The sequence below is a fragment of the Cydia pomonella genome, chromosome 3 (assembly GCF_033807575.1).
Source record: "Cydia pomonella isolate Wapato2018A chromosome 3, ilCydPomo1, whole genome shotgun sequence".
In the NCBI taxonomy this organism is placed as follows: Eukaryota; Metazoa; Arthropoda; class Insecta; order Lepidoptera; family Tortricidae; genus Cydia; species Cydia pomonella.
In genome coordinates, this window is record NC_084705.1 from 24,412,212 (window position 1) to 24,438,657 (window position 26,446).

Sequence of the window (26,446 nt, forward strand, 5' to 3'; positions counted from 1 at the left end):
ACTGGTGACCTAAGAGCTGGCGGCTTCCTCGCACAACGTATCAGTATTGCGATACAACGAGGAAATGCCGCCAGCATCCTTGGTACAATACCTCAAGGGCCTATTTTAGATATAAGCTACTTATAGTAATCATCTGTATATATCCATTATGTATATTGTTACTGTAAATAAAAAAATTGTCCCCAACATTCTATTACGAGTAGGATTAGATTTTTAAAGCGAGTGAGAAGAACTGAGTATTCTTGATAATCGGCAAGGGACTGATACTTATTCCATTGGCTAATAAGTTTCAGAGAAAAACATTTCGGAAATTGTGTTTTTTTTTTAGTGTTTATTGGGAACTAGTTTGTCAGTAACATCAACTTGATATACAACTACACCCTCACCACCGTGGTCCGATTGCAAATTACCTAATTCGGCTTGCCAATTTATTTGATCAAATTCATGTTATCCGCCTTTTAATCACCAACGTTTACTTGTCTATTGGCGGGTCGAGGATATCTGAGTTTGTGGTGAGTGATGTCTATCGACATTAGAAAGTTCAATATTGGGGTCTGTAATTACGCCCTCCTCGCTACAAAATAGTAAATCTAGAATCCTTTTATTCGTATTGCGGAACCTATTAAACTTAAGAGGGAAGCATAGCTTTGCGATCCTAACGAAATAACGGTACTTTTTTATTTATTTATTTATTTATTTATAGGTTTCGCGTTTTTGAAAACTGTTTTTGGGTTGCAAATTTTGAAAAAGAGGGAAACCTATAAATTGAAAATATTCATAAGTGGAAAAACGTCTCTCTTTTAAGTTTAGAATAAATTTAAAAGTGGAAAAAATACTGTCTTGGATGAGACTTGAACTCACGGCCTCTGGATCGATACTCCAGCGCTCTGCCATCTGAGCCACCAAGACCTCATCCATAGGCAGAAAATTTTCCACCATATGAGTCTAGGGACCCTAGCGACATCTACCGTATGAACGTTACACTTCTTAGACGGCTACCGGAGTTCCAAGTCATATTGGAAATTCACCAGTAACGATGTGCTACCCATACTAAATTAATTTTTAACAAGCAGAAACGTCTGCGAACGATGCTATTAAGCTTAGAATACATTTAAAAGTGGAAAAATTACCGTCTTGGGTGAGACTTGAACTCACGGCTTCTGGATCGATACTCCAGCACTCTGCCATCTGAGCTACCAAGACCTCATCCATAGGCAGGAAATTTTCCACCATATGAGTCTAGGGGACCCTAGCGACATCTACCGTAAGAACGTTACACTTCTTAGTTAGACGGCTACCGAAGTTTCAAGTCATATTGGAAATTCATCTCTTTCTTTTTGTATGGATGATCACGTGCCCTTCCCTCCCTCCCTCTTAAGACCCAATATGCCGCTAGAGCCTAGAATGAGGAACGAGCCCCGAGGCATTATAAAACCACTGTAGCAATTTGCAGAAAAAGCTGTCGAAACATTAAGACAACTCAAGCAAATAATTAATAATTAGACATACTTAGAGTAAATAAACTTAACAATTTTAAAAGATCCAGATTCGCATATTTAAAGTTTTAAAACATTACTTGATAAAATATTAAGCATGCGTTCGTTTTTGCTTCATGTAGGAAGGTGTAAATAAAATGTTACCTAATAGAGAGCATACCATCAACTCACAAGAGAATGATAATTGATCAAAGTTCCAATGTTGTCATTTTTAACTAGCGTTACATGTATAATTATTATGTAAGTTGATAAGTAGGTAAGTATTAATCACGATATAGTCAAATGACCAAAACGTGGCAATCAATTTACTTATTATGAGTCATAAATATCAATCGTACTCACCATGCCCGGTGATACGTACGAATCCTTGAATTAAATTCTTCTTCTTTTTCCTTGTCGTATTCTCATGGCTAAGGGGCGTGACGACCGTGGACACTCTTTACCAGTTCTCTCCAAGCCGCTCTATCTTGGGCCCAGTGCATGCTAGCCTTCAATGTGGCTTTTGTCTCAGACATTATTCTATCCGCTGAACGCGTGGCCTTACGTCCATCTCTTCACTTCCTTGCCATGCGGTCAGTGATTATGAGTTTTCCAGGCTACGAGTATCTATCCAGCCGTATCCTGCTCAGATGAATTAAATTATGGCGGCTTATTCTGATTATGATAACAGGTAACATGTAAGGGACATTTCATCAACCATAAATGTCACTTTTGACAACGACAGATGATATAACCTGTTATTAGAATCTAAAAAAGCCTTAATAATTTACCAGATTCCTCCAATTTTTAGAAAGACAGGAGATACAAAACTTTGTTTTAAAACTGCCGACACATCACTTGGATGATTAGAAAATGATTTCAGTTAAGGAGTGCAGGCACTTTTAAGTCGCCAACATGTGGAAAAGTTTGGATCGAGTAACAATTATCAGTAGCTACTAATTTGGCGTCTCTTTAAAACAAAAATCATGAATGAACGTCCTTGACATTGGAACTATTGAAGGCAAATAAAAATTCACTGGTTGCTCGCGACCATGAATCATTTAAATACACAATGTATACAATTTCAAATTGACAGTATTTCTCAAGCCGTTATCATGTTTAGAACAGTATTCTATATCGGTTTATTTTTTTCATTTTTAGCAGTAAACGAATCTGCAAGAATTTTAGCGTGGTTTCCAGTGCCTTCAATCAGCCATCAAATTGTTTTTCGACCTATCACTCAGGAGCTTGCTAAACGTGGACATAAATTGACTATTATTACTCCCAATCCAGCTTTTCCCAGAAATGAGTCTCCAGAAAACCTCACGGAAATAGACGTTCACGACATATCTTACGGGGCGTGGAAAAAATATTTCAGCATGAGACACAATCAAATGACAGACGATATTGTGCTACAAACGGAAATTATTTTAGAAGCATTGATGGCTGTTGTTGATATTCAATTGAATACTGCGGAAATGAAAGATATTATCAACGGAACTCAGAAGTTTGACCTGTTGATGATAGAAGCCTGTGCTTTTTCGGCTTTGGCAATTGTCGAAGTACTGAATGTTCCTGTAATCCAAGTCAGCTCATTTGGTGCCATCGCTGGACAGTTAGAAGCTTTCGGCGCACCGTCACATCCTTTTCTATATCCACTGGCACTACGCAAGCGAACATATAACTTGACGATTTGGGAGAAAGCACAGCAGCTTTATGCAACTTGGAGAATTATCAGGTTGGGTGAGAAATTTAACCCGCTTGTGAAAAATATGTTAAACAAGCATTTTAGAATTAATGATACGAGAATGGACAAATTGTTGAAAAGAGTGGATTTGCTTTTATTAAATGAACATCCTGTGTGGAGTGCTAATCGCCCCGTGCCACCAAACATAGTTTACATGGGAGGAATACACCAAAAGCCTAAAAGAAATCTACCCCAGGTAACTATACAGTTTATAAAAAAAATGCATTTACAATAATTCAAATTATATAAACAAACTACAATTAACTAAACTAAAACTACTATAAATCTAAATCTAAAATGGGCCCCCGTGGCATGGTGCCGAGGATGCTGGCAGCATGTCTTCCTCGCTGGATCGCTATGCTCCAGCGTTGGGCGAGGAAGCTGTCAGCTCTTTTATCCCCGGTCCCATCCACCAGCCGTTTCGCCAATTACCGGTATAGGCCCTGTGCTGCGTGGCCCCATGGACCAAGAGTCTCGACTCCAAATGCAACAAAGTTGTAGTTGGTGTCGAGACTCCCGTATTTGCGCTTTTTGAGGGCCTCGAAAGTTTTGATGCGTGATCTTATCCGAAACTATGCAACTGACACCTACTTCTCAATTCATCCCCAAATATCTGTCAAATGTAACATGTGCCAAAATATAACAGTTTTTTTGGTGCCAACTCTTGTTTATAGCCGTAGCATAATTAAGTAGACAGAAAAAAAACTACAAAAAAAATTAAGTAATGAGCGACAATAAGTTAATTGCCTTACAGTTTTTATTAATAAGTTAATTAATAAAAACTGTAAGGCAGTTGGTAAAAGGACAATGGGCACTTTTGTATGGGGAGTGTCCCATGGATGTATACTGTTGAGACATATGTCGTTTTTAAGCTCTTAATTGTAGTATTATTTTATTGTATGGCACCAACCTTGGACTACTTGCAGGGACCGAGCTATATAAAAAAAGAAGTTGCGCATATAAGCAGTTATATTTCCTTATACGCGGGATTAAAAAAGGTTTAGCGTATTTTATTCGAAAGAATATAAAAAATGCTTTATGTTTTTTGTATCAACACCAATGATAAAGTATTTAAAGGGACACAATGTACAGTTTAAAAAAATCGTCATTCTAAAAATTACTTGATACACAGCGAAATAAGAGTGTATACAAATGCCATGTATATCATGTGAAAAGTATTTTTATAAGCTATTTTTCGTATAATATAACTGGGGTCAAATCGTTGCAGGGACCAAAATAAAACCATTAAATGAGTTAATTAATTGTAGTTAATTACGCCTTAACTTTTCTACTCAACGCCAGATGTCGCTCTAAAGCAAAATTCTACTTGACGTAAAACATTTATACATAGCGGTAATCTCGTCAGTCTTACTCCATCATTTTAAAAAGTATAGACTAGTTTATGGATTTCTAAAGTTATGTCAAGATGACTGAATGTAATATTGTCAACAATAATTGTCAAAACACGCAATTTAAAATATTGAACATTGTAATTACAAAATAGTATATTTCTAATACGCTATAATTTTCTCCAATCGAAAGGCACTCCATTCCATTGATCTCAGAGAGTATGCTCCTTGATGATCTTCACTATTCCTGGGGTAGGTAAGATAAAAGTATTATTTTTTCTCGTATAGCTGCTATATAGCGTTCGACTCCATGGAAAATAAAGGCTCCAAATTATATAAAAAATGTAGCATATATACAAAGTGCAATTTAGATAGTATTCCAGAAAAAAATGCGCCAATGTAAATGCTGAAAAGTTTCCTATCGTATTGTCGAACAAATTCATATCTACTTCTGATCTACGCGACCTTAAAGGTTTGGATTGTCCTACCTAATCATTTTACATTTTATTGTTTTCAGAACAAGAATTATTTTACTTCCCACTGTCTATGTAAGGGGACTTAGAGCGAATTCATACTTTACTATACGTGTCGTGTCGAATGATAGTCCCTATGTCAGTTTCTCCAATTCTATTTTGCGTAGGATAAGTTAAAAAAATAATTAAAAATATGTGTTACCGTATTTTTATTCGTGAAATGTTACCTATATTTCTAAGTTAATGATTGTACTATACTTCCAAAAATATGGCTGACAAACATTTTACATGAAAGCCATTTTTCCATGTAAAAATGAACTGTTATTGGGACCATCTTTTGAATTTATGATAATTTATTCATATTTTAATGTACTCGGGTAATATTGCAGGCATTATATCAGCACCAAATAAATGCTGTGAACCAGATGTATATTAAGTGGCGAATAACGTTTCCAAATCGCATTTTCTTTTGACATATTTTTCTTTTTTTCACGACCGGTTTGGCCTAGTAAGTCGATGATCCTGGGTTTGAATCCCGGTAAGGGCATTTATTTGTGTGATGAGCACAGATATTTGTTCCTGAGTCATGGATGTTTTCTATGTATTTAAGTATTTGTATATCATTATGTCGTTGTATGAGTACCCACAAAACAAGCCTTCTCGGCTTGCCGTGGGACTCAGTCAATTTGTGTAAGAATGTCCCTATAATATTTATTTATTGTTATTATTATTGTATGTCCGGTAATAGAACTCCCCAGGAACACTCGGGTGTGTAAGGTCGCTACTCCCCAACTTATTATAATTGTTATTACTTTCAGCATTTTTAAGTTGTTCATCGGACACTGAGGCCATTGAAGTTTCAAGCTGGCGGCATCAAAATGGAGTACCTAGGTACTGTTTCAAATAAATGGGTGGTAAGTAAGTACATTTGGTGAAGTGGAACTGCTGATGTTGATCAGAAACGGAACTCTTCCACGCGCGTGATTTGTCTTCTTTGTTAAGTTTGTAGCGAGTAAGTTTCAAGTACCAAGGTTTTTAGGAACCTTTGTGTCAAGGTAAAGGTCTGACGATGGGTTCCATGAGGAAGCGAGGGAACACCTCAAATCTTATAGGCATATAGTCATTTTGGATTTTCATCAATACCTTAAGCTTTTTCATTCCCACTAGTGGCATGTAATGAAGTGGAACTACTGATGTTGACCAAAACGGAACTATTGAACGCGCGAGATTTTTCTTCTTTGTTTTTTTTTTATGATATAAGAGGCAAACGAGCAGACGTCACACCTGATGGTAAGCGATTACCGCCGCCCATGGACACCTGCTAAACCATAGGGGTTGTAAGTTCGGTGCTGGCCTTTAAGATTGGAATACGCTGTTTTCTTAAAGTTTTAAATGTTGTATTGGTCCGGAAATACCGCAGGCGACAGATCATTTCATAGTTTAGCTGTATGAGGCAGGAAGTTTCTAGAGAAATGCACAGTTGAGGACTGCCAACCATCTAAGTGGTGAAAATAAAAATGTTGTAGCGTAGAGCGATGACGAAAAGAGGCGGCAAGGATTAATCCGAGCAATTCGATGGAACACTCGCCGTAATAGATTTGTCCTGATAAGTTTGTAGAAAGTAAGGTTGTTAAGAAACATCTGTGCCTAGATCCAGGTCTGATAGATACCTCAAACCTTATAGAAATACATATAGTTTTTTTTGGATTTACATCAATAACTTTGGGCGTTTTATTAAAAAAAAGCTACATTTAATCAAGTGGAACTGCTGATGTGTTCCAGAACGGAACTTTTCAACGCACACGTTTTGTATTCTTTATTAAGCTTGTAGTGAGTAAGGTTCTTAAGGTGTACTTAATACATCAATGTCCAGTTCTGATGATGGGTTTCATGAAGAATCGAGGGAATTCCTAAAATCTTTTAGGCATACATGTAATAATTTCTGGGATTTTATTCACATATCAAGCATTATTATTAAAAAAGTGTCATTTGACTAAAAGTAACAGCTGATGTTGACCAGAATGGAACTCGCCAACTCGCGCGCGATTTGTTTTATTAGTTAAGTTTGTAGCAAGTAAGTTTTAAGTATTAAGGTTTTTAGGAACATTTGTGTCAAGGTAAAGGTCTGATGATGGGTCCCATGAAGAATCGAGGGAATTTCTTAAATGCTATAGGCATATATGTAGTACTTATTGGATTTTCATCAACATATTATCAACTTTTATTCACAAAAGTGACATTTGATGATGTGGAACTACTGATGTTGACCAGAACGGAACTCCAACGCGTGCAATTTTTCTTCGTTAAGTTTGTACCAAGTAAGGTTCTTAAGAAACATTTTTGTCAAAGTACAGTTCTGATGATGGGTTTTATGAAGAATCGAGGGAATTCCTAAAATCTTATAGGCATACATGTAATAATTTCTGGGATTTTATTTACATATCAAGCATTTTTATTAAAAAATTGTCATTTGACTAAGTGTAACAGCTGATGTTGACCAGAATGGAACTCGCCAACTCGCGCGCGATTTGTTTTATTAGTTAAGTTTGTAGCAAGTAAGTTTTAAGTACTAAGGTTTTTAGGAACATTCGTGTCAAGGTAAAGGTCTGATGATGGGTCCCATGAAGAATCGAGGGAATTTCTTAAATGTTATAGGTATACATATAGTACTTATTGGATTTTCATCAACATATTATCAAGTTTTATTCACAAAAGTGACATTTGATGATGTGGAACTACTGATGTTGACCAAAACGGAACTCCAACGCGCGCAATTTTTCTTCGTTGTTAAGTTTGTAGCGAGTAAGGTTCTCAAGAAACATTTTTGTCGAAGTACAGTTCTGATGATGTGTTTCATGAGAAAGCGACGGAACTCCTCATTCTCCTCAATTTTTATAGGTATATAGTAATTTTGGATTTTCATCAATATCTTTAGCTTTTTTTATTCACATTAGTGGCATTTGATGAAGTGGAACTAGTGATGTTGACTAAAACGGAACTCTTCAACGCGTGAGATTTTATTCTTTTTTTGTTTGTTGTGATATAAGAGGCAAACTAGCAGACGAATCAACTGATGGTAAGCAATTACCGCTGGCCATGGACATCTGTTACACCATAGGGATTGTAAGTGCGGTGCCGGCATTTAAGATAGGAATACGCTCTTTCCTTAAAGTTTTAAAGATCGTATTGGGCCGGAAATACCGCATGCGACAGATCATTTCATAGTTTAGCTGTATGAGGCAGGAAGTTTCTAGAGAAATGCACAGTTGAGGATTGCCAACCATCTAAGTGGTGAAGATATAAATGATGTAGCGTAAAGCGGTGACGGAAAGAGGCGGCAGAGATTAATCCGAACAATTCCTCGGAACTTTTAAGTTTGTAGAAAGTAAGGTTCTTAAGAAATATCTGTGCTAGACACCAGTGTCTAGTGTCTAGGTCTGATGATGGACACCTCAAACCTTATAGAAATACATATAGTTTTTTTTTCATCAATATCTCTAGGTGTTTTATTTAAAAAAAGTTATATTTGATCAAGTGGAACTGCTGATGTTGTCCAGAACGGAACTTTTCAACGCACGCGTTTTGTATTCTTTATTAAGCTTGTAGCGAGTAACGTTCTTAAGGTGTATTTATATCAATGTTCAGTTCTGATGATGGGTTTCATAAATAATCGAGGGAACTCCTGACATCTTATAATTTCTGGATTTTTATTTACATATCAAGCATTTTTATTAAAATGTGACATTTGACGAAATGCAACAGCTGATGCTGGCCAAAATGGAACTCGCCAATTCGCGCGCGATATGTTTTATTTGTTTATTTTGTAGCAAGTAAAGTTCTTGAAGACATTTGTGTCATAAGGTCTAGTTCTGAGGATGGGTTCCATGAGAAATCGAAGAAATTCCTCAAATCTTATAGGCATACAATACATACAGTAATGTTTGGATTCTCGTCAACATATCAAGCATTTTTATTTAAACAAGTTAGTGATATTGACCAGAACGGAACTCTTCAACGCGCGCGATTCTTATTCTTTGTTAAGTTTGTAGCAAGCTAGGTTCTTAGGAAACATTTGTGTCAAGGTCCAGTTATGATGATGGATTCAATGAGGAATTGAGGATTTTAAATCGATTTGAATTCACAATTGGGAGGAATTGAGGATTTTCGTCAACATATCAAGTTTTTTTTATTTGAACAAGTGACATTTGATGAAGTGAAACTGCTGATATTACTGAAACTATGCTGATACTGCTGAAATGGAACTCTTCAACGACAAGTATTTTACCTTAGGCGTTTTTTTTATTTTATTTCGTTTATAGCATGTAAGGCTTTTAAGGAACATTTGTGTCAAGGTCCAGTTCTGATGATAGGTTCTACGAGAAACCGAAGGAGCTTCTCATATTGTATAGGATAGGCATACATATAGTCATTTTAGGATTTTCATCAATATTACAAGCATTTTTACTCAATAAAGTGACATTTGTTGAAGTAGAATTGCTGATGAAGAACGGAACACCTCAACGACTTCCAGATTCTTTATTTTTATTACTCTTCTTTCTTTTTCATTATTCTTAGAACAGGTATTTCTACGAAGTGAACCGAACTGCTACTATTAAAAGTAGGTAGGTAGGTAGGTTAAATAGGTTAAAACTGTAAGGATTATTATGTATAAGTAGTCTTTCTTTTAATTAAACATAGGTAAGTAATTCTATTTAAGTATAAGTATCTTTAAAAAAACATCAATCGACTCTTATCTGTCACTAGTTCCAGTTTCAGAGTATAAAATCCGGGTACACAGCCACGGCTAGCCGGGTAGCCAGAAAGTTCGAATACGGACAAGTTATTGTGAATAAAAAATCTTATCGTCTTGCAAAAGTTAATGTCATAAATGTATAGGTTTCGAATACATGAATATAAAGTGAAAATGCTGGTAAAAGTATTAGTTTTTATATCCCAACAAAACTGTTACCCTTACAAAAATAAAATGCTTTCATTACCTAATGTAGGTTACGTTAGGTAATAAATAAATAAATATGTAGGGACAATCTTACACAGATTGGCCCCAAACTAATCAAAGCTTGTACTATGGGTACTAGGCGACGTTAAACATACTTATTTAGATAAATATATATTTACGTATATACATAGAAAACACGCATGCCTTAGGAACAAATATCTGTATTCATCACACAAAGAAATGCCCTTACGTGATTCAAACTCGGGACCATCGGCTTTATAGGCAGGGTCACTACCCACTAGGCCAAACCGGTCGGCAAAAGGTAAAGATAATTAGGTAAAGACAATGAATAATTAAACGTATTATAAATTGACACCAATATCCATCAAATAGTATAACTAGGTATGCTAAGAGCGGGCTTCAGGCCATTACGTCGCACCTTTAGAATTAAATTAATTTGACTCCTTTATATATGTAGTTTGGTAGAACACTAAGAACTCACTATATGTGTCTCTTTTTCATGCGGTGAAATCCCCCCCACCCGGAAAGGGTAGCGACGCCCATTTTATCGACTCTCGAGTCGACTCCAATCTGATACTAATAGTAAGTAAGTACTTACTTAGTAAGCAAATTGTAGTAGTTATCCCTTCTTAGTAAAAGGAAGTATTGTAAAGTTACTACTTTTTAACCGACTTCAAAAACTTTTTTTTTTGTATATATGTTATGTAAGATCTTCGTCATTTCTGAACCAATGTTGAAAATTAGTTATCGTTTGAAAGTGGGTGTATAGTTCCAAGATGGTCCTATTTTTAACAAAACCACGAGGAATTAAGGGAACTCCCCAAATCTTATAGGTGTTTTTTAGTTTCATCAACAGACCAGGCATTGCCATTCAAAAAAGTGCTATTTGAAGAAGTGGAACTTCTGATCAGGACCAGAAAAGAACTCTTTAACGATGCGTATTTCACGCTAGACGATTTGTCTTCTTTGTTATGTTTGTAAAGAAGCTACTTGCTTAACGAGGTTTAAGGAATATTTGTGTAAAGGTCTAGCTTACATCATGGGTTCCATGAGGAATTGAGGCAACCTCTCAATTCTTGATGGAACGTAAAACTGTTTATTGACATAATTGTCGATAGGTATCCCATCTGCTCTAATTTACCCCACTTGAAAAAAAAGGTACTTACATGAAAAAAAAACTTCTCTTAAAAATAGGAAACCGACTTCAAACATAGGTATTAGAAAACAATACAAAAACTGTTATTGTATTTTCAGAAACCATACGGAAATAATGAGGATGCATTGACATAAGAAGAATCGAACATGGGCAAGATAAAGTTCAAGAAAAAAGCAAATATAATGTGTACTTGTGTGTAGTCAAAGAAAGTTGAAAAATAAAGCATAATTAATGGCCATAGAATACAGAACCGATACACGAACATTAAGACTATTAAAAATAGACATATAGGTTGATCGTACTACTCGTACTAATGTATTTCTTTTGTTCAATTATATTATTGCATTAAAGTTAGATTCTCTAGATATATATTATTCATAGGTTCTGTATTCTATACGAATTGTTTCAGTGTAATTATTGTACTAAATACCGTTGACCGCCTGTCAACAGTATTTATTTCTACATTACTATCACAGAAGATTTTAGGCCCTACCGTACAGTTTTTGAATTAGTATTTACTATGGACAAATATAGCGAAATGTGAGTTTTTACCTAAAATATCAATCTTTTGTGAACGTGGTGTAGAGTATATACCGCCTAAGACTGAAGTAGCTACGCGGGTTACGTTTTAAAAATAGAATCATGTTCATGGTCGGCCCATGGTAAAAATAATTAGGTACCCGTAGACCCGCTGGTGAACACTGTTTATGATAACACTTAAAATAAACCCCGTGGACCCACCAGGAGAACATATTGGAGAGACTAGAGATAATACACCGCTTTAAGGGCGGTCGCACTCGGCATTGACATCTGGCGTCTAGATGGCGGGTGGACCTCAGCGAATTTCAAAGAAATATTTATAAACATCCAATGACGTTCGGCTCGGACACCAGATCTTCAATCTCCTGATTCCTGTGGAGTCTCCAGGTTCCATCCTCTCCACGTGTGAGTCCTAGGATTTTTCGCGCTGCCAGCTGCCAGACTCCGATGACTCGGGCACGTAGTCCAGATGGGTGAGGATCGTGCAGCCTGGAGGGCGTACTCTGAAGTTCCAAATGGCCGAAGACCGTCTAGACGTCCTAGGTAGGTCCCGCTGGAGAGACGAAATGCAAAAAGACCTTCGACTAAATGGAAACGGTTTTGGACAGAGAAGCATGGCGGTATTCGGTGTCGGAGGCCAAGATCCACTTCGGGTCGCTGCGCCATAGCAGTAAGTATTTATAAACATACTGTACCTTCTGTGTACCTAACCCAAAACGAGATATTTAAGAAAAAGTCCACCCGCCATTCTGACGTCAGGATTGCGGTTGGACCTATGAAATCTTGCATTATACCGCAATAAAGCCTGCACTAAAAGTATGCAGTTATATGGTACAGTCGCCATCAGATATATCGGAGTGGCCGAGGTGCTCAAAGATCTCTAAACACGCACTCTAACCTCTTGACAGTAGAGGCATGTTCAGATATTCGTGGGTACCTTGGCCGCTCCGATATATATGATGGTGACTGTACCTTCAGTGTACCTCTGTAAATAGAAATAGAAACCGGTGTACCTTTCCCCAAAACAAGCTAGGCTAAGCTCATGCACAATATAACTGCATACTTTTAGTGCGGTATAATGCAAGATTTCATAGGTCCACCCGCCATCCTGACGTCAGGTTGGCGGGTGGACCGTTTTGTAAAATATCTCGTTTTGGGGAAAGGTACACTGGTTTCTATTAAAGGTACACTGAGGTACACAGAAGGTACAATATGTTTATAAATATTTCTTTGAAATTCGCTGAGGTCCACCGCCATCCTGACGCTTACCATATATCTAAGGACCGACCTTAGGGGCAATAACGATAGTGCTAGTTCAGTTGTGTCATTCACAAATTCGAGCCAATCGTGCTGTCTAACGCAACTAGATGCGATCAATCGCGTGCGTAATGCGAACTCATCAACCAATCACGTTGTGGTACTTGTGGCGTTAGACTGCACGATTGGCTCAAACTCGTGTGCGTAACACCGCTGTACTGGCCCCATTCTTATTGCCCGTAAGGCCCGTCCTCAGATATATTATGTCAATGACACAGTCGCGATTTTAAAAAATCACATCGCTTCTGCTACCAAGTTGTTGAGCATAACGTTTTTCTATCCATAGGTTCCATCTGTCCAGTAGGATCCACCATCTCGATCCACCAGATTGAAGAGATGGTTACTTAACTGATGGATCGAGATAATGAAACCTACTGAATAGAGCGGGTCGATTGGATATAACAAAGTACGCTTATATGAAACGCTACTCCGGTGTGCGAGTGAGACAGTCAGGCCAATTTGAACTTGCATTTGACAGAAAACTGTCTCCATCAAACGCTACCAGTTCCATTGCCGGCCTCTTCGCTGCCTTCTATAGTGATTCAATCTTACCTTGCTTATGAATAAAAAGGGGCGTGCACACCGATATTAGAGTAATATTGGAATCATATCAGTTAGTTGCGGGCGTCTCGCTCGCACAAATACATGCGTATAAGTGCGAAATGAACGCACGAATGACAGCTAACTGGTATCATTCCAATATTATTCTAAAATTGGTTTAATGTCAGTTGCACTTTCGAATTGGCCTACATAGCGATTTCCTTAGCCTGCACACCGGATCGGCGTGTGGGCCGGCATCTAGCTAATGTAAAGCCACCTCATTAGGTGCTTTTAGCCTTTTGAACGGCAAGAACACCTAAAGATGTGGTGAGAGAAAGCCGCGCGTCCCTCATACACTGTACTAGCTTTACAGCTTGCATTGCGACCAATGTATGCCGCTCACCGCCCCGCCGGTCGCGTGGGTCCAATCCGCGGCCCTAGAAGACGTACTTTACATATAAACAAGAGCACGCGAGCATTTTGCGAGTTGTGTATGTGTACTTGTGTTATCTAGGCGCACAAACGGTTACAATAACAAGAAGTGTACACCGCGTGTGCAGTCCAACACGGGAGCACGGGTGCGATTCGAAAATAACGCGCTAGCGACGCATTACGACATTGATATTTTACCCTTTGAACGCCATAACAAAAACGTTACTCACATGCCAAGGTCACGGGCGCAAGTGAGCTTGAAAGTGCATGAGTATTACAATAGGGACTTTGACAGCGATTATAACAGCTATAATCATTAATGTGTTCATGGCCCTTAAATCATGTCTAGTGACGGCGCCTTTAGGTGTTCTTGACGTTCAAAAGGTTAAGGGCGTTTGCTAGCTGGCGCTAGTGCACGGAGCGGGCAAACACGCGCAGGTGCCTTTGTAAGTAAAATCAGTCGCACGCGTCCGCGCCAGTTAGCGTTGCTCATACTGTAAGCCGCACGCCCGCTGCATGCACACGCGCGACGTTGCGGACGCCCGATGCCCTAAACCTTACTTGAAAGTGTGAAGGTTACTCTGACAGCGGCTATATCAGCTATAATGTATTTATGACGCTTTGAGCATAGCTAGTTACGACGCCTTAAGGTATTCTTGGCGTTCAAAAGGTTAAGGGCGTTTGCTAGCTGGCGCGAGTGCACGGAGCGGGTGCACGCGCGCGGGTGCCTTTGTAGGTAAAATTCGTCGCACGCGTCCGCGCCAGCTTGCGTCGCCAGTTACTGTTTTTCGTTAGCCCGCTCCAGCTAGCAAACTAATCGCAAATGGTCCGAGATTGGCGCAATAACCATGCATTCCTTTATCTGGATCTGGATGCACCTATTCACCAATGCTTGCTTTAAAGTAACTTGTCGACTCGTCCTGATAATATTTGTGCGACCGTGAAGAAAATCTATGCCGTCACTTATTTTTCAATTTATATGAAATAAAGATGTTAAATGTATTCAAAAGTTTTTATTTAATAAGGTATGTATAAGTTCTCTGTGCATCCGCACCAGCTAGCGGTGCCCTTAGCAAACCAATCGCAAATGGTCCGAGATTGGCGCAATAACCATGCATTCTCTTATCTGGATCTGGATGCACCTATTCACCAATGCTTGCTTTAAATTAACTTGTCGACTCATCCTGCTAATATTTGTGCGACCGTGAAGAAAATGTATGCCGTCAGATATTTTTCAATTTATATGAAATAAAGGTGTTAAATGTATTCAAAAGTTTTTATTTCATATGTATATATAATGGAACGAAATACAGCTACTCTCTTAGCTTGGCAAGCAGTTAAGAGTCGCTGATGCTTGTAATGTATTCACTGCGTTAATTTTAGGTTTAAGATTCTTTATTCTCACTAAGAATTTGACAATTCACTTACATGAGAACTTAAAACTACACAATTTAATCCTGCTTCATATGGCAAACGAAGGAAACGTTGCTTTGAACCGCGACGCAATCTCAAATATTTCACTTTTACACAATTTTCCTGCAGAGAGACATAACAAGTATGTACATAGTACCTTTTTACGATTTATTTTATCGTAACATATAAACTTAGATTTATTTTCTTGCTGCTAATTATGGTACTCCAACTACTCCATAAATACATTTACTTACCTACTTATTGCTTAGGAATCTTATTTCATGTTTAATAATAAGTTTATATAACGTTTCTAGCGGGACATAACGCGAACTTTAAAAAATGTAATGCTTTTTCTACCTTTATCACTCGAATATGTAAGAGCAAGAGAGATAAATAGACGAAACTTACTAGTTCAAGGTAACCACTCGTTTTATTGTCAAAGTTCCGAATTAAACAAACTTATTCTTCGGTGACATTTTTTAGCGTTTATAAGCGACTATACGGATCCAGCATTTGCCGCTCATTCGGTTCTCCTATTGCACGCAAGATGTCAGTACTAGAGAGGATTTGAAAAATCATAATTAAGTAGTTTAGTGCCATTTATTGAGCGGTAATAATTTAAAAAAATATATAAATTACTTTTTCATTATATTTCAGGCATGCAAAGTGATGTAAATGGTTACAAAAGTAACTCTATATGAATGTCATTTTTTAGTTCCAGTTTACGTCGCAGCGCAGGATCAAAATTATTAATATCATCTTCCCTGGACACTTTCGGTCTTTGGTGTCATATAAGTAATTAATGCTTAATTGAAGACCTTCCAAATAGGATATGACTCAATTGTATATACCAATAGTAAAAATTACCCAAACTGCTACCAAGGCTCCATCTAGTGCTAGGTAGAACAAACAAAGCGGCATTTACCACAATTAATTAACGAAAAAACTCGTTTTATTACCGCCCCTGCAAGCATTTGAGTGCAAGTATATATATATTAAAATACCTTATAAAAATGTCTTTTAAATGATATATATGGCTTGAGTATACAAGCAAGTTTCAGTGTTTAATAGCAGTATTTTTAATTCAAGCATATGTTATATCAACTAATTCCAGCCCTGTACGTACTTAAACGTAAGTAGTGGTAAACAGAAATCTAGAATTTCTCATATTCTTTCATACAAAACACCTAACAACCGGCTACATAACAAGTACTTTGTAAAACAACAGTTTATATTCGCCACTCTTTTTTTTTTATTGCTCAGTCCCTGCACGTTATCCAAAGTTGGTGTCATACAATAAAATAATGCTAAGAGTAAACCCTTTCAAACGAGATATGTCTCAACAGTATACATCCATGGGACAAATTGCCCATTCTCCTTTACTTATGAAAAAATACATGGCCGATAAAACGTGCCTAAGCTTTCATTTCTTTTTAAGTTGAAATATCAGTCCCTATAGACTTTCTGCCTTATGCATTCCGTTTTGTTGTGACTGGACAGTGACTGACTTAATTTGTGAGAAAAAAAAAAACAATAAGATCATAGTAATTCCAGCAGGCCCGCTCCACCAGGGAATAACAATTAACAATTTTATCTCTCTGACAAGGTACTGTTTTTAAACCCCTTCTTATTTTTTGAGACCATTTTCATTCTTTCTTTATTCTGTTCCCAACATAAAATTAAATGTTACTAAATGCCTGCCAGTTAAGTAAGGGTTCGTATGGTATTGTAGACTTCATTAATATTTACAGCGAAAGTTAGAAAGAGGCAAAAAAGATTTTCGCTAGAGCTCCCTAGTAGCATGTAAAAGATGGTCTAGTTTGGGCTCGTTAGTTTTATTTTTTTTGGATTGTATAATGATGACAAGATCTTGAATTTAAATTTGATTTTGAAATGTAAAAGTTGCGATGGTACCTATTTTACTAAAATGGGGCTTATTCTGAACCTTGTAAAAGTCTCCGTAACTTTTAATTTCTTCTAATTTCTTCTATTATGATTGACTTTGCTTTAAGTTTGAATTTATGTTCATGCGGTTTCCCGGTGGAGAAGAAAATGAAAGTGAAAATGAAAGTACCTAAAACTCGAATAACGTCTTAAGTTATTTACTTGAAACTGCATATTGACAACTAACTACTAATATATTTCTACTAATTTACTTTATGTACAGTCAACAAATCTATTCGCTTAGCACCCTTGCATACATTCTTGTATCCATGAGTGCTAAGCGAACGCTGTGGTATAGTTTTGCTGATTGTACATGGTATATACATACATACATAGTGTTTGTTTTTTTATCTTATTTTTTACCCTCAATTGCTCAAAGGTTAACTGGAAGAGAGCCCTTATAGGCTTAGGCTTAAGTTCGCCTTTGTACATTGTTAACATTCAGTTTTTATGTGTTTGTAAAATAAAGCGTTTACATACATTTCTCTCTTTGAAGGATCTACAATCTTATCTCGATTCCTCAAAGCATGGCGTGATTTACATGAGTTTTGGTACAAATGTGGATCCCTCCAGGCTTCCTCCAGAAAAGATACAAACTTTTATCAAAGTGTTTTCTAAACTTCCTTATGATGTGCTCTGGAAGTGGAATGAAGATGAGCTACCTGGACGCAGTCAGAATATAAGAATATTTAAATGGCTGCCGCAGTCAGACTTACTTCGTAAGTAAAAAGATAATCTATAATATCTATGATACACTAAATTGTTGACGTTTCAATGTGACAGCATTGTTTTTTTTTTTATACTACGTCGGTGGCAAACAAGCATATGTCCGGCCTGATGGTAAGCAGTCTCCGTAGCCTATGTACGTTTGCAACTCCAGAGTAGTTACATGCGTGTTGCCGACCCTAACACTCCGCACCCTCGTTGAGCTCTGGCAACCTTACTCACCGACAGGAACACAAGACTATGAGTAGGGTCTAGTCTTATTTGGCCGCAGTTTCTGTAAGGTGGAAGTACTTCCCCAGTTGGGCTCTGCTCTCTCTGGAAAGACATCCGCTGTGCTGTGCCCTACCACACAAACGAGTTGATATTCACAATGCCCATCCTTTCTTTTGGACGTAGTTTAAGGTCGTACCCGGGTCCAATGTGTTCTGTTGGCTGATTGTTTAAGAACGGGCGCTGTCAGTTTTGTAGATTATTTTGAGGGGTCTACATGGCAATTGAGTTTAATGATGATATTGATAGAGTACAGTCACAGACTTTATTTGTAGAGCCATTTAGGGTTCAAGCTAATTTGTTTGTCAATTCGATTCGAATGTCGATGACGCGCAGATTTGTCAAATCTAACCTTTAATGACATGGCATTACTAGGTAAGGCACACATCGTCATGAATGATCTATAAGTACGCTGGATCATTGATAGTCCTGTATTCGATGGAAACAAGAAGAAGAATGCACATTAACAGAATATAAAAAAGAACACAAATTAACAATAAAACAATAGAATTCAAAAATTAAAAAAAAGTATAAAATGTAAATACGTTCTAAAAAGGGACGTCGTCCACAAACGGTATGATATGTCTAATGTGACTGTACATAGTCTTAAAATGTATACTTCACACCTAAAAAAAAACTTTACTTTTGCAGATCACCCAAATATTAAATTGTTCATAACCCAAGGTGGTCTACAGTCAACGGACGAGGCGATCACAGCAGCCGTGTCAGTAATCGGTGTCCCGTTCATAGCCGACCAGTGGTACAATGTTGAGCAGTGCGTCCACCACGGGGTGGGGATACAGCTGGATATACGAACGCTCGATAAAGAAAAGTTGGGACACGCCATTAAAAGGGTTATTGGAGATGCGAGGTAAATAGTACATTACGATACGAAGAAAAGTAGGAAATTTGTTGGAAAGTGGCGATAAATTAAAATACGATCGAAGGAAGTGTTTTAATTCGACACGAGTTCCGAATTACCTATTCGCACGTGTCTCGTACAACGTTTAACAGTTTTAAAGTGCTAATGACCGCATTAAGTGCGGTAAAGTATATGAACTGTAAATTAAATTAGTTATTTACAATACCTACTAGTGCGGAAAATAGGAACGCGTGGCGATAAATTAGAACACGACTGAAGGGAGTGCCGTAAATCGACACGAATTCTAAATTACCTACTTATTCGCACGTGTATCTTACAAAGGTTTTACAGTACATCTGACCCTTTAAATTTTCGACATAGGCACGTAAAGTGCCAAATTACCCCACTAGTGCGGCAAAATCGCACCATATGTACTGTAAATGTAATAATATCATATGTATAGCAAGCTTTCCAATTCAATAATGCTCAAAAAGTTTGTCGCTATCTTTCTGAGTACTTCGTTAGCTCCCAATCTCAAAACATGTTGTTCATAGTATTTTTTTAACAAAAAATGTATTCGGATAGTTGTGCTATTTTTACTTGGAACAAGGTATAAGTCCGGATTTATGTAATAGGTATTATTTATTTTTATAAACTGAGAAGGCTCTATTTAAATAATCAATGAATTCAAATTCATAAGGTTTAAATAGAGGTTATGATGAGCTTAACCTGTTAGTAAGGCCTGTGCAACTCGCCTGCATTTACAATTATATTAATAAAAAAGTATTTATTTCGGATAAGCTCCATATAAAAAAAAACAAAACAACAAATAATTAAAATATTATAATTAATGAGCAGGCATCGGAGTTGTTAATTCACGGTAAGACGTTAGCAAGCTATGGATTCGTAATTAGCAATAAAATTCAACTCGTATTCATACTCATACTCAATTTTGATTTTATTGTCTGATTTTAATTTTATAATCAAGTTCAAGAATCTTGACGATGCTTTAATTTTGTCTTTTAGTATAAGTATTACAAACAAGAGAAATGGCCATTTTTCCATTAATTAATTTATGTATATATATATAAATGTATTTTATATTCTTTTTTAAAACACGAGTTGTTTTTTTCTGTAATTTGGCAATATTACCAAATTACAGAAAAAATTACAAATTACAGAAATGTTCTGATAATATGATCAAAACATTTTTTTTTTGTTTTCTCTTATTCTTAATATTGATGTACTCAAAGATAAAATTAAAAGATTGTTTATAAAATCGTCAAATTTCTTTTCCTTGATTATAAAATTATAATCACTAATCCTATAAATGAATACTCATTTACAACGAATCATCATTTTCATTTCCTCCATATGAATATGAGTTGAACTTTATTACTAATGTCGACTCCACAGCTCGCTAACGTCTTACCGTGCGATAAAAACTCCGAAGCTTATTAATGAAACTTCAAAATTTGATCTTTTTTGTTTGTATCTTATTTTAACATCACTAGCAGCTTACCTTAAAAACAACACTAAATGATATATGTTTTATTAATGATTTATTTAAGCTGGCATCATGTTGTAATATTGCAGCGTGACTTACTGCCGACTGCATTGCTGCAGCAAATGCCAAAAAAATCCATATATATGTAACATGAAAGAAAATAAAACTAAGTATGATATACACGTGTATACCAGACCTGTAGGTACTAACACAAAAAATTAACACACACAATTAACATGCTCTTCACAATCAAACAGACACAAAAAGTTTAGAATATACATACTGACTGTACCTGCTTATTGAAACATAGATACTAGTTGTTACATTGGTTATTATTTTTCAATGTCAGAAGTGTATTGACCTGTAAAAAAATAGGTGGATTCAAAGGTCAGTTCAAAGTAAGACATGCAAAGGTGAACATTATAAATAGTTCTACTAAGCCTTTGAATAATTGTGTGTTTTTAAAAAGATCAGTATCTATGTCTGCTGCCGATCATAAGATCAGGCAGATCGTTAAATTCTAGGAATCATATCGTGAAACGTGAAAATCTTAGTCTCGTTTTTTTGAAACGACGGAGTTCCGCTACCTACGTGGGGCTCCTATTTCTAGGCAGTTTGCAATCTAACTAACATCCTAACTATCGTTTAACTATACCACAGAATAACTACCTAATTACCGCCAAAATATTACACAGAAACATTACGATCTGCCTGATCTTACAATCGGCCGCCGACATCTACAACAATATTTTACAATTATGGTTTCAGCTATCGTAAAAACATGGTGAAACTACGAGATCTAATGTACGACCAGCCGATGTCTGCACTGGAGCGCGCGGTGTGGTGGACGGAGCACGTGTTGCGGCACGGTGGCGCGCGCCATCTGAAGACGCCTGCGGCCGGCATGGGCTGGGCCGACTACTACGAACTAGAACTATTCACATTTTTGTTAGGAGCGCTATTAGTGTCTGTGCTAATGGTTGTAGTAACAGTTAAGTATGTAATACGTTCAGTAAGGATATTCGCACACAGTGACAAGGTCAAGAAAATCTAAGTCTGTATTTTAGAAATCTAGTTTGAAAAAAATCCAGTGAGTATAATAAATATGTGTAAACGGAGGTGCTTTGTTTCGTATGCTCCTGAATTTGCCATTTATATAGCAATCATGATAAATTAAAGGGTGACGTCTGGATGACAACTGCAGCTGCATAATCCTAGGAAAACTCACCGTCTATTGACGGGACTGCGGTTTTGTCTAAGTAAAAATCATCGGCCATGGCATACATGATATATGACATACATGACAAACATGGTGCCATATCACGAGGGACTCCATTTACGTCCCTCGACGGATTGTCCGTGAACGTGTTATAACAGTCTATTTATGATAAAAAGAACCCTTTCAGCAACCAAGTTGCGAGCTCGAAAGCAATAAAAACATCATGGAACGATAAAACATGTAACAAATCATAATTTCCAAGTTCTATACAAAAGTTTCACACGAGATATCGTATCGTATCGTTACCAACTGAAAAGCCGCTGTTTCGTGATATATTGCCTATGCCTCGATTGTAGATAAAACTCGAGACAAACTCTGATTTGTGTATTTTCACGTTTAATGAAATTTGTATGAAAAATAACCGATACTACAAATAGCTTATAACTAATTTATTTGACATACACGTTGGTCTATTTAGGGCCTGTTTTACGATGTCAAAGTAAAGTATTACTTAGATAGCTAATTTACAAATAAATTAACCACCAGATAAAAGTTCCTGCCATAATTAGCACTAAATCTCCCAGCTTATTTGAAGATTGTGAAACGCCAAAGATGACTTTATTCGTCAGATAAGTGGCAAGTAGCTTATTCAGGACTTTACTTGGACATTGTGAAATAGGCCCTTAACGTTTTAATTCAGTTTCGTTGATAGGCTTCAAATGCTACAAACGCTGCATAAATCTACTGTCAAGATGCTAAAGGCCTTATGATGATATGATCATTATTATGATCGCATCGGTTATTTTGGAACCATCCCTTTTAATTTAAGAGATTATTTTTTAATTTCAGAATTTTTTAATTATTCAATTTACCCGACTGCTCAATATGTCTACCCAGACGTAAGGTATTTGAATCAAAATAATATTTTAGTGTTTTTTCGACCTTTAGCTTAGCTGGATGAGCTCACTACTTTCCACTTTTAGTACATACGTATACTAGTTTAATAATAGGGTAGAGCAGGACATATTGAGCAGATAGGAATGCTGAAGATGAACATGTTGACCCATCGCAAGTTCTTATGTGCGATGCACGAGATGGTGAGAGAAATGATAAAAAAATTTTGCCCTTATAAGTCAAAACATTGAGGTTAAGTATACTTTCTCCTAGATCTCCTAAATAGAACAAATGCTACAGGTACATACGTAATAGGTACATTTAGTCCTTACTTCATTTATGTGTTTATTGATTTAAAACACCAAATTTAACACAACTCTTGTTAATTATATTAGAATTTTTATTCTTAGAAAACAGGGTGCTAATAGTTTTCCAATTCATGGTATGATGGGGCTAGTGGATGAATGGAATTTATTATTGAATACTATGTAGCTGGTGTTTTTTGTTATTTATGAAAAATGTACGCTATAAAGTATATTTTTTAGTAGTAATATATTAATAAACATTCATATGCAGAAATTTGTTACTCGAACAACTTTCCAAAATTATGTTATAAAGTTTAGCTTTTTCCATATACACGGTGTCTACGAGGTACCCGAGAGATTTTAACCCGGCATTTCTAATGCCAAAAGAAGGAAAAAACTAAAATATCAGTTAAGATCAATTTCACAAAAAAAAAACTGTGACTCAAAAAGAATCAGAACTTTATTGATATAAAACCTATTTTTTACAAAGTGTTACTTGTCACTTTTTGACATCTATCGATAAGGATATTTGGACTAGGTCCCATAGTGGCAACATCGCCATCATAAAAGCGATTTGTATTAAGTAACGATAAAAAGATGTTTTTTTTTTTTGTGTCTTTAATCCTGAAATTAGGCGAATTCCAAAAAAAGTTTATAGGACATTTTAGTATTTAAATATGATCAGGAATATACTGTAAAAATCTCTCGCAATGCTCACGGGTACCGTGTATATTTTCCTTGCTCAACTTACCCCATACCCGTGCTCAACTCACCTCTTTATTGAAGCAAGTTGTGCACATCTGACTTTTGTTACTTAAGAACATTTTGCTATTTATTACGTAAATCAAGAATTTTGTTTGATGACTCCTCTCCTTTATCCTAAACTAATGTTCTACCGACTTCAGTAGATTTCATTTTTCTAAGACCACGGTTTAGGCATTATAAATCGGTAAATTCAAATATTTTCAATATGCCACGCCCTAGTGCTTAAACTAAATAATTATATCTGACGCTGTAAAATATGCACCACGCATACTTAATATATTTCAACGAATCAAACCCATTACACAGATAGCCTATACCTACCTGCAATGTGAAGCAAATACATTGAAAGCTGTATTCATTTATAAAACATCAAACACGGAAAGGAAAAGCCGGTAAATTCCGATGTTTTCTCGCTTAGATTTTAATGATTCTTCAGTAAACATAAAGGGCAACAATTTGCTCAAACAGGCCATTCGCAAACAATTTCACGGTTTCACCTTGCCGTGCCGCTTGAGCCAAATGAAGGAGGATTTACAATCTGCTCTGATTCACGGCTATAAAAACCGCGATTTAAATGTGAAATTAATTGTTACTTCGGGCGGATACCATTTCTACCCGGAGTTAATCGACCACATGTCACAGATCGTGTTATATCATTTAAATAGGAAATCTACTATCTGTCTGTAAGTAATAATTAATAATGCTCACTGCAACCCGAACCTGCCCGGCCACGTCGATGGGCAATGCACCACATCACTTTTGAAGCTCATATAATGTTCTTCCTCGCGTTGTCTCGGCATTTTCCCATGACTCATGGGAACCTCGGGTCCGCTTGACAACTAATCCCAAGATTTGGCGTAGACACTAGTTCTTACGAAAGCGACTGGCATCTGACCTTCCAACCCAGATGGTAAACAAGGCCTTGTTGGGATTAATACGGTCTGCATTTAAGTATTCCGGTGATGTTTTCCTCGAAAAGCGACCGGTAAATATCAAATGATATTTCATCATAATCATAAATAATGTATTTCGTGGTAAAACTTAAATTACATACGTTACACAAGTCACACGCTCTTACCGCTAGGCCACCAGCGCTTACCTAATATAATATGACGACATAACATATGACAGAGGTTTTGAGTTGGACTATTGAGGTAGTCCAGCGTACCTTATCGCCAGTGTCACAGCCCAACACGTTATCACCCTAACATTATCTTCAACGCGCTGACAGAATTGGCCCTCAGGAGAGTACGATAATTCTCCTCGACCGTGACTCCAATGGTAATGCAAAAACCGACGACCGGTTTGGCCTAGTGGGTAGTGACCCTGCCTACGAAGCCGATGGTCCCAGGTTCAAATCCTGGTTAGGTATTTCTCTTCGGGAGCACCGGAAACCTTTCTCACAATCAGGAACAGTACGTGATCTAAAATTAACTCGAACATTAAAAACTAGTAATAGGTAAGTACTGCTTGAATGGTCAAGTTCCAAGCCAAAGTATTTTTATAAATGCAAGAAAAAACTAAAATACTTAATTTCGTATTTAACTTGCGGACCATACTTGCAGTACTAAAGTTAGCTGGTTTTATGGTATGAATTATAATATTGCAATTTTATTACAGCGATGTAAAAAAATATCGCAAAAATAAATAGAGAATACAGAAAAAATCGTACAATCCGAGTTTTAATACAGGCGAAATAAAGTTTTTACTTTTTAGTAATGTAAATGGGATCAAATTTACTCAATTTCACGGTATGTGTCACTAGCGGGCGGATTCGAACAATGCTTATAAAAAGTAACAGCGATATGATACCGATCTGTCGGTCTGTCTTCAACCAAAAAACGTCACTTTTGATACTGACAGATCGGTAGGTATGGTATCGCTGTGACTACTTAGAGGCATTGTTCGAATCGGGCCGTAAAATTAGAACGGGTAGACTTTTTGATAGGTATTCTTTTCATTCTACAGTAGCGCAAAATATGGGGTCTCATTCGGATTTGTACCAAGCGTCAGGATTCAACGAATGCGATCGTTTTTTTTTTATACTACACGTCGTAGGCATGTGCATACGGTCTTGATTGGATTTGACCGCTGACGTCGTGTGGTGTCTGCAATTCGGCCACCTTGGGCACCAACATTTTAAAAGGAAACTTAACTTTATTATTTTTCATTAAAATTTAATCTGGAATAATCATAAATCTTGAGATGTGGCCGAAGAAATGTAGATGCAAAAGAAACTTGTTGGTTACATTTTTAGTAAGATAATTTATTTTTGAAACAACTTACACCCAAAAGAACTAAATGCCATAAATTTGGTCTACAAGAGACAAAAGGCAACTATTACGACAAATGTATGAATACCTACATTATAAACTCAAATAGATATAATAATCATACGAAAGAACAAGTGACCAAGGCTTTCATTCATATAATACATAGCACCTAGTGTGTGTAATTAAAATAACACAAATCGAAATACCTAGTTCAGTCATGCATGTTAGTTGTTGACCCAATTCGGATGACTTAAAACTAAG

At 36.8% G+C, this 26,446-nt stretch overlaps 1 protein-coding gene across 1 annotated transcript; it reads left to right on the top strand.

Moving 5' to 3' along the window:
* The first annotated feature begins 1,574 nt into the window (after positions 1–1,574).
* Positions 1,575–24,182, top strand: LOC133516371 (UDP-glycosyltransferase UGT5-like). Its single transcript, XM_061849279.1, has 4 exons — positions 1,575–3,418; positions 17,861–18,083; positions 19,012–19,231; positions 21,498–24,182. The coding sequence occupies exons 1-4, from the start codon at positions 2,528–2,530 to the stop codon at positions 21,781–21,783; spliced, it is 1,620 nt and encodes a 539-aa protein (XP_061705263.1). The 5' UTR covers positions 1,575–2,527; the 3' UTR covers positions 21,784–24,182.
* Positions 24,183–26,446: the final 2,264 nt, after the last annotated feature.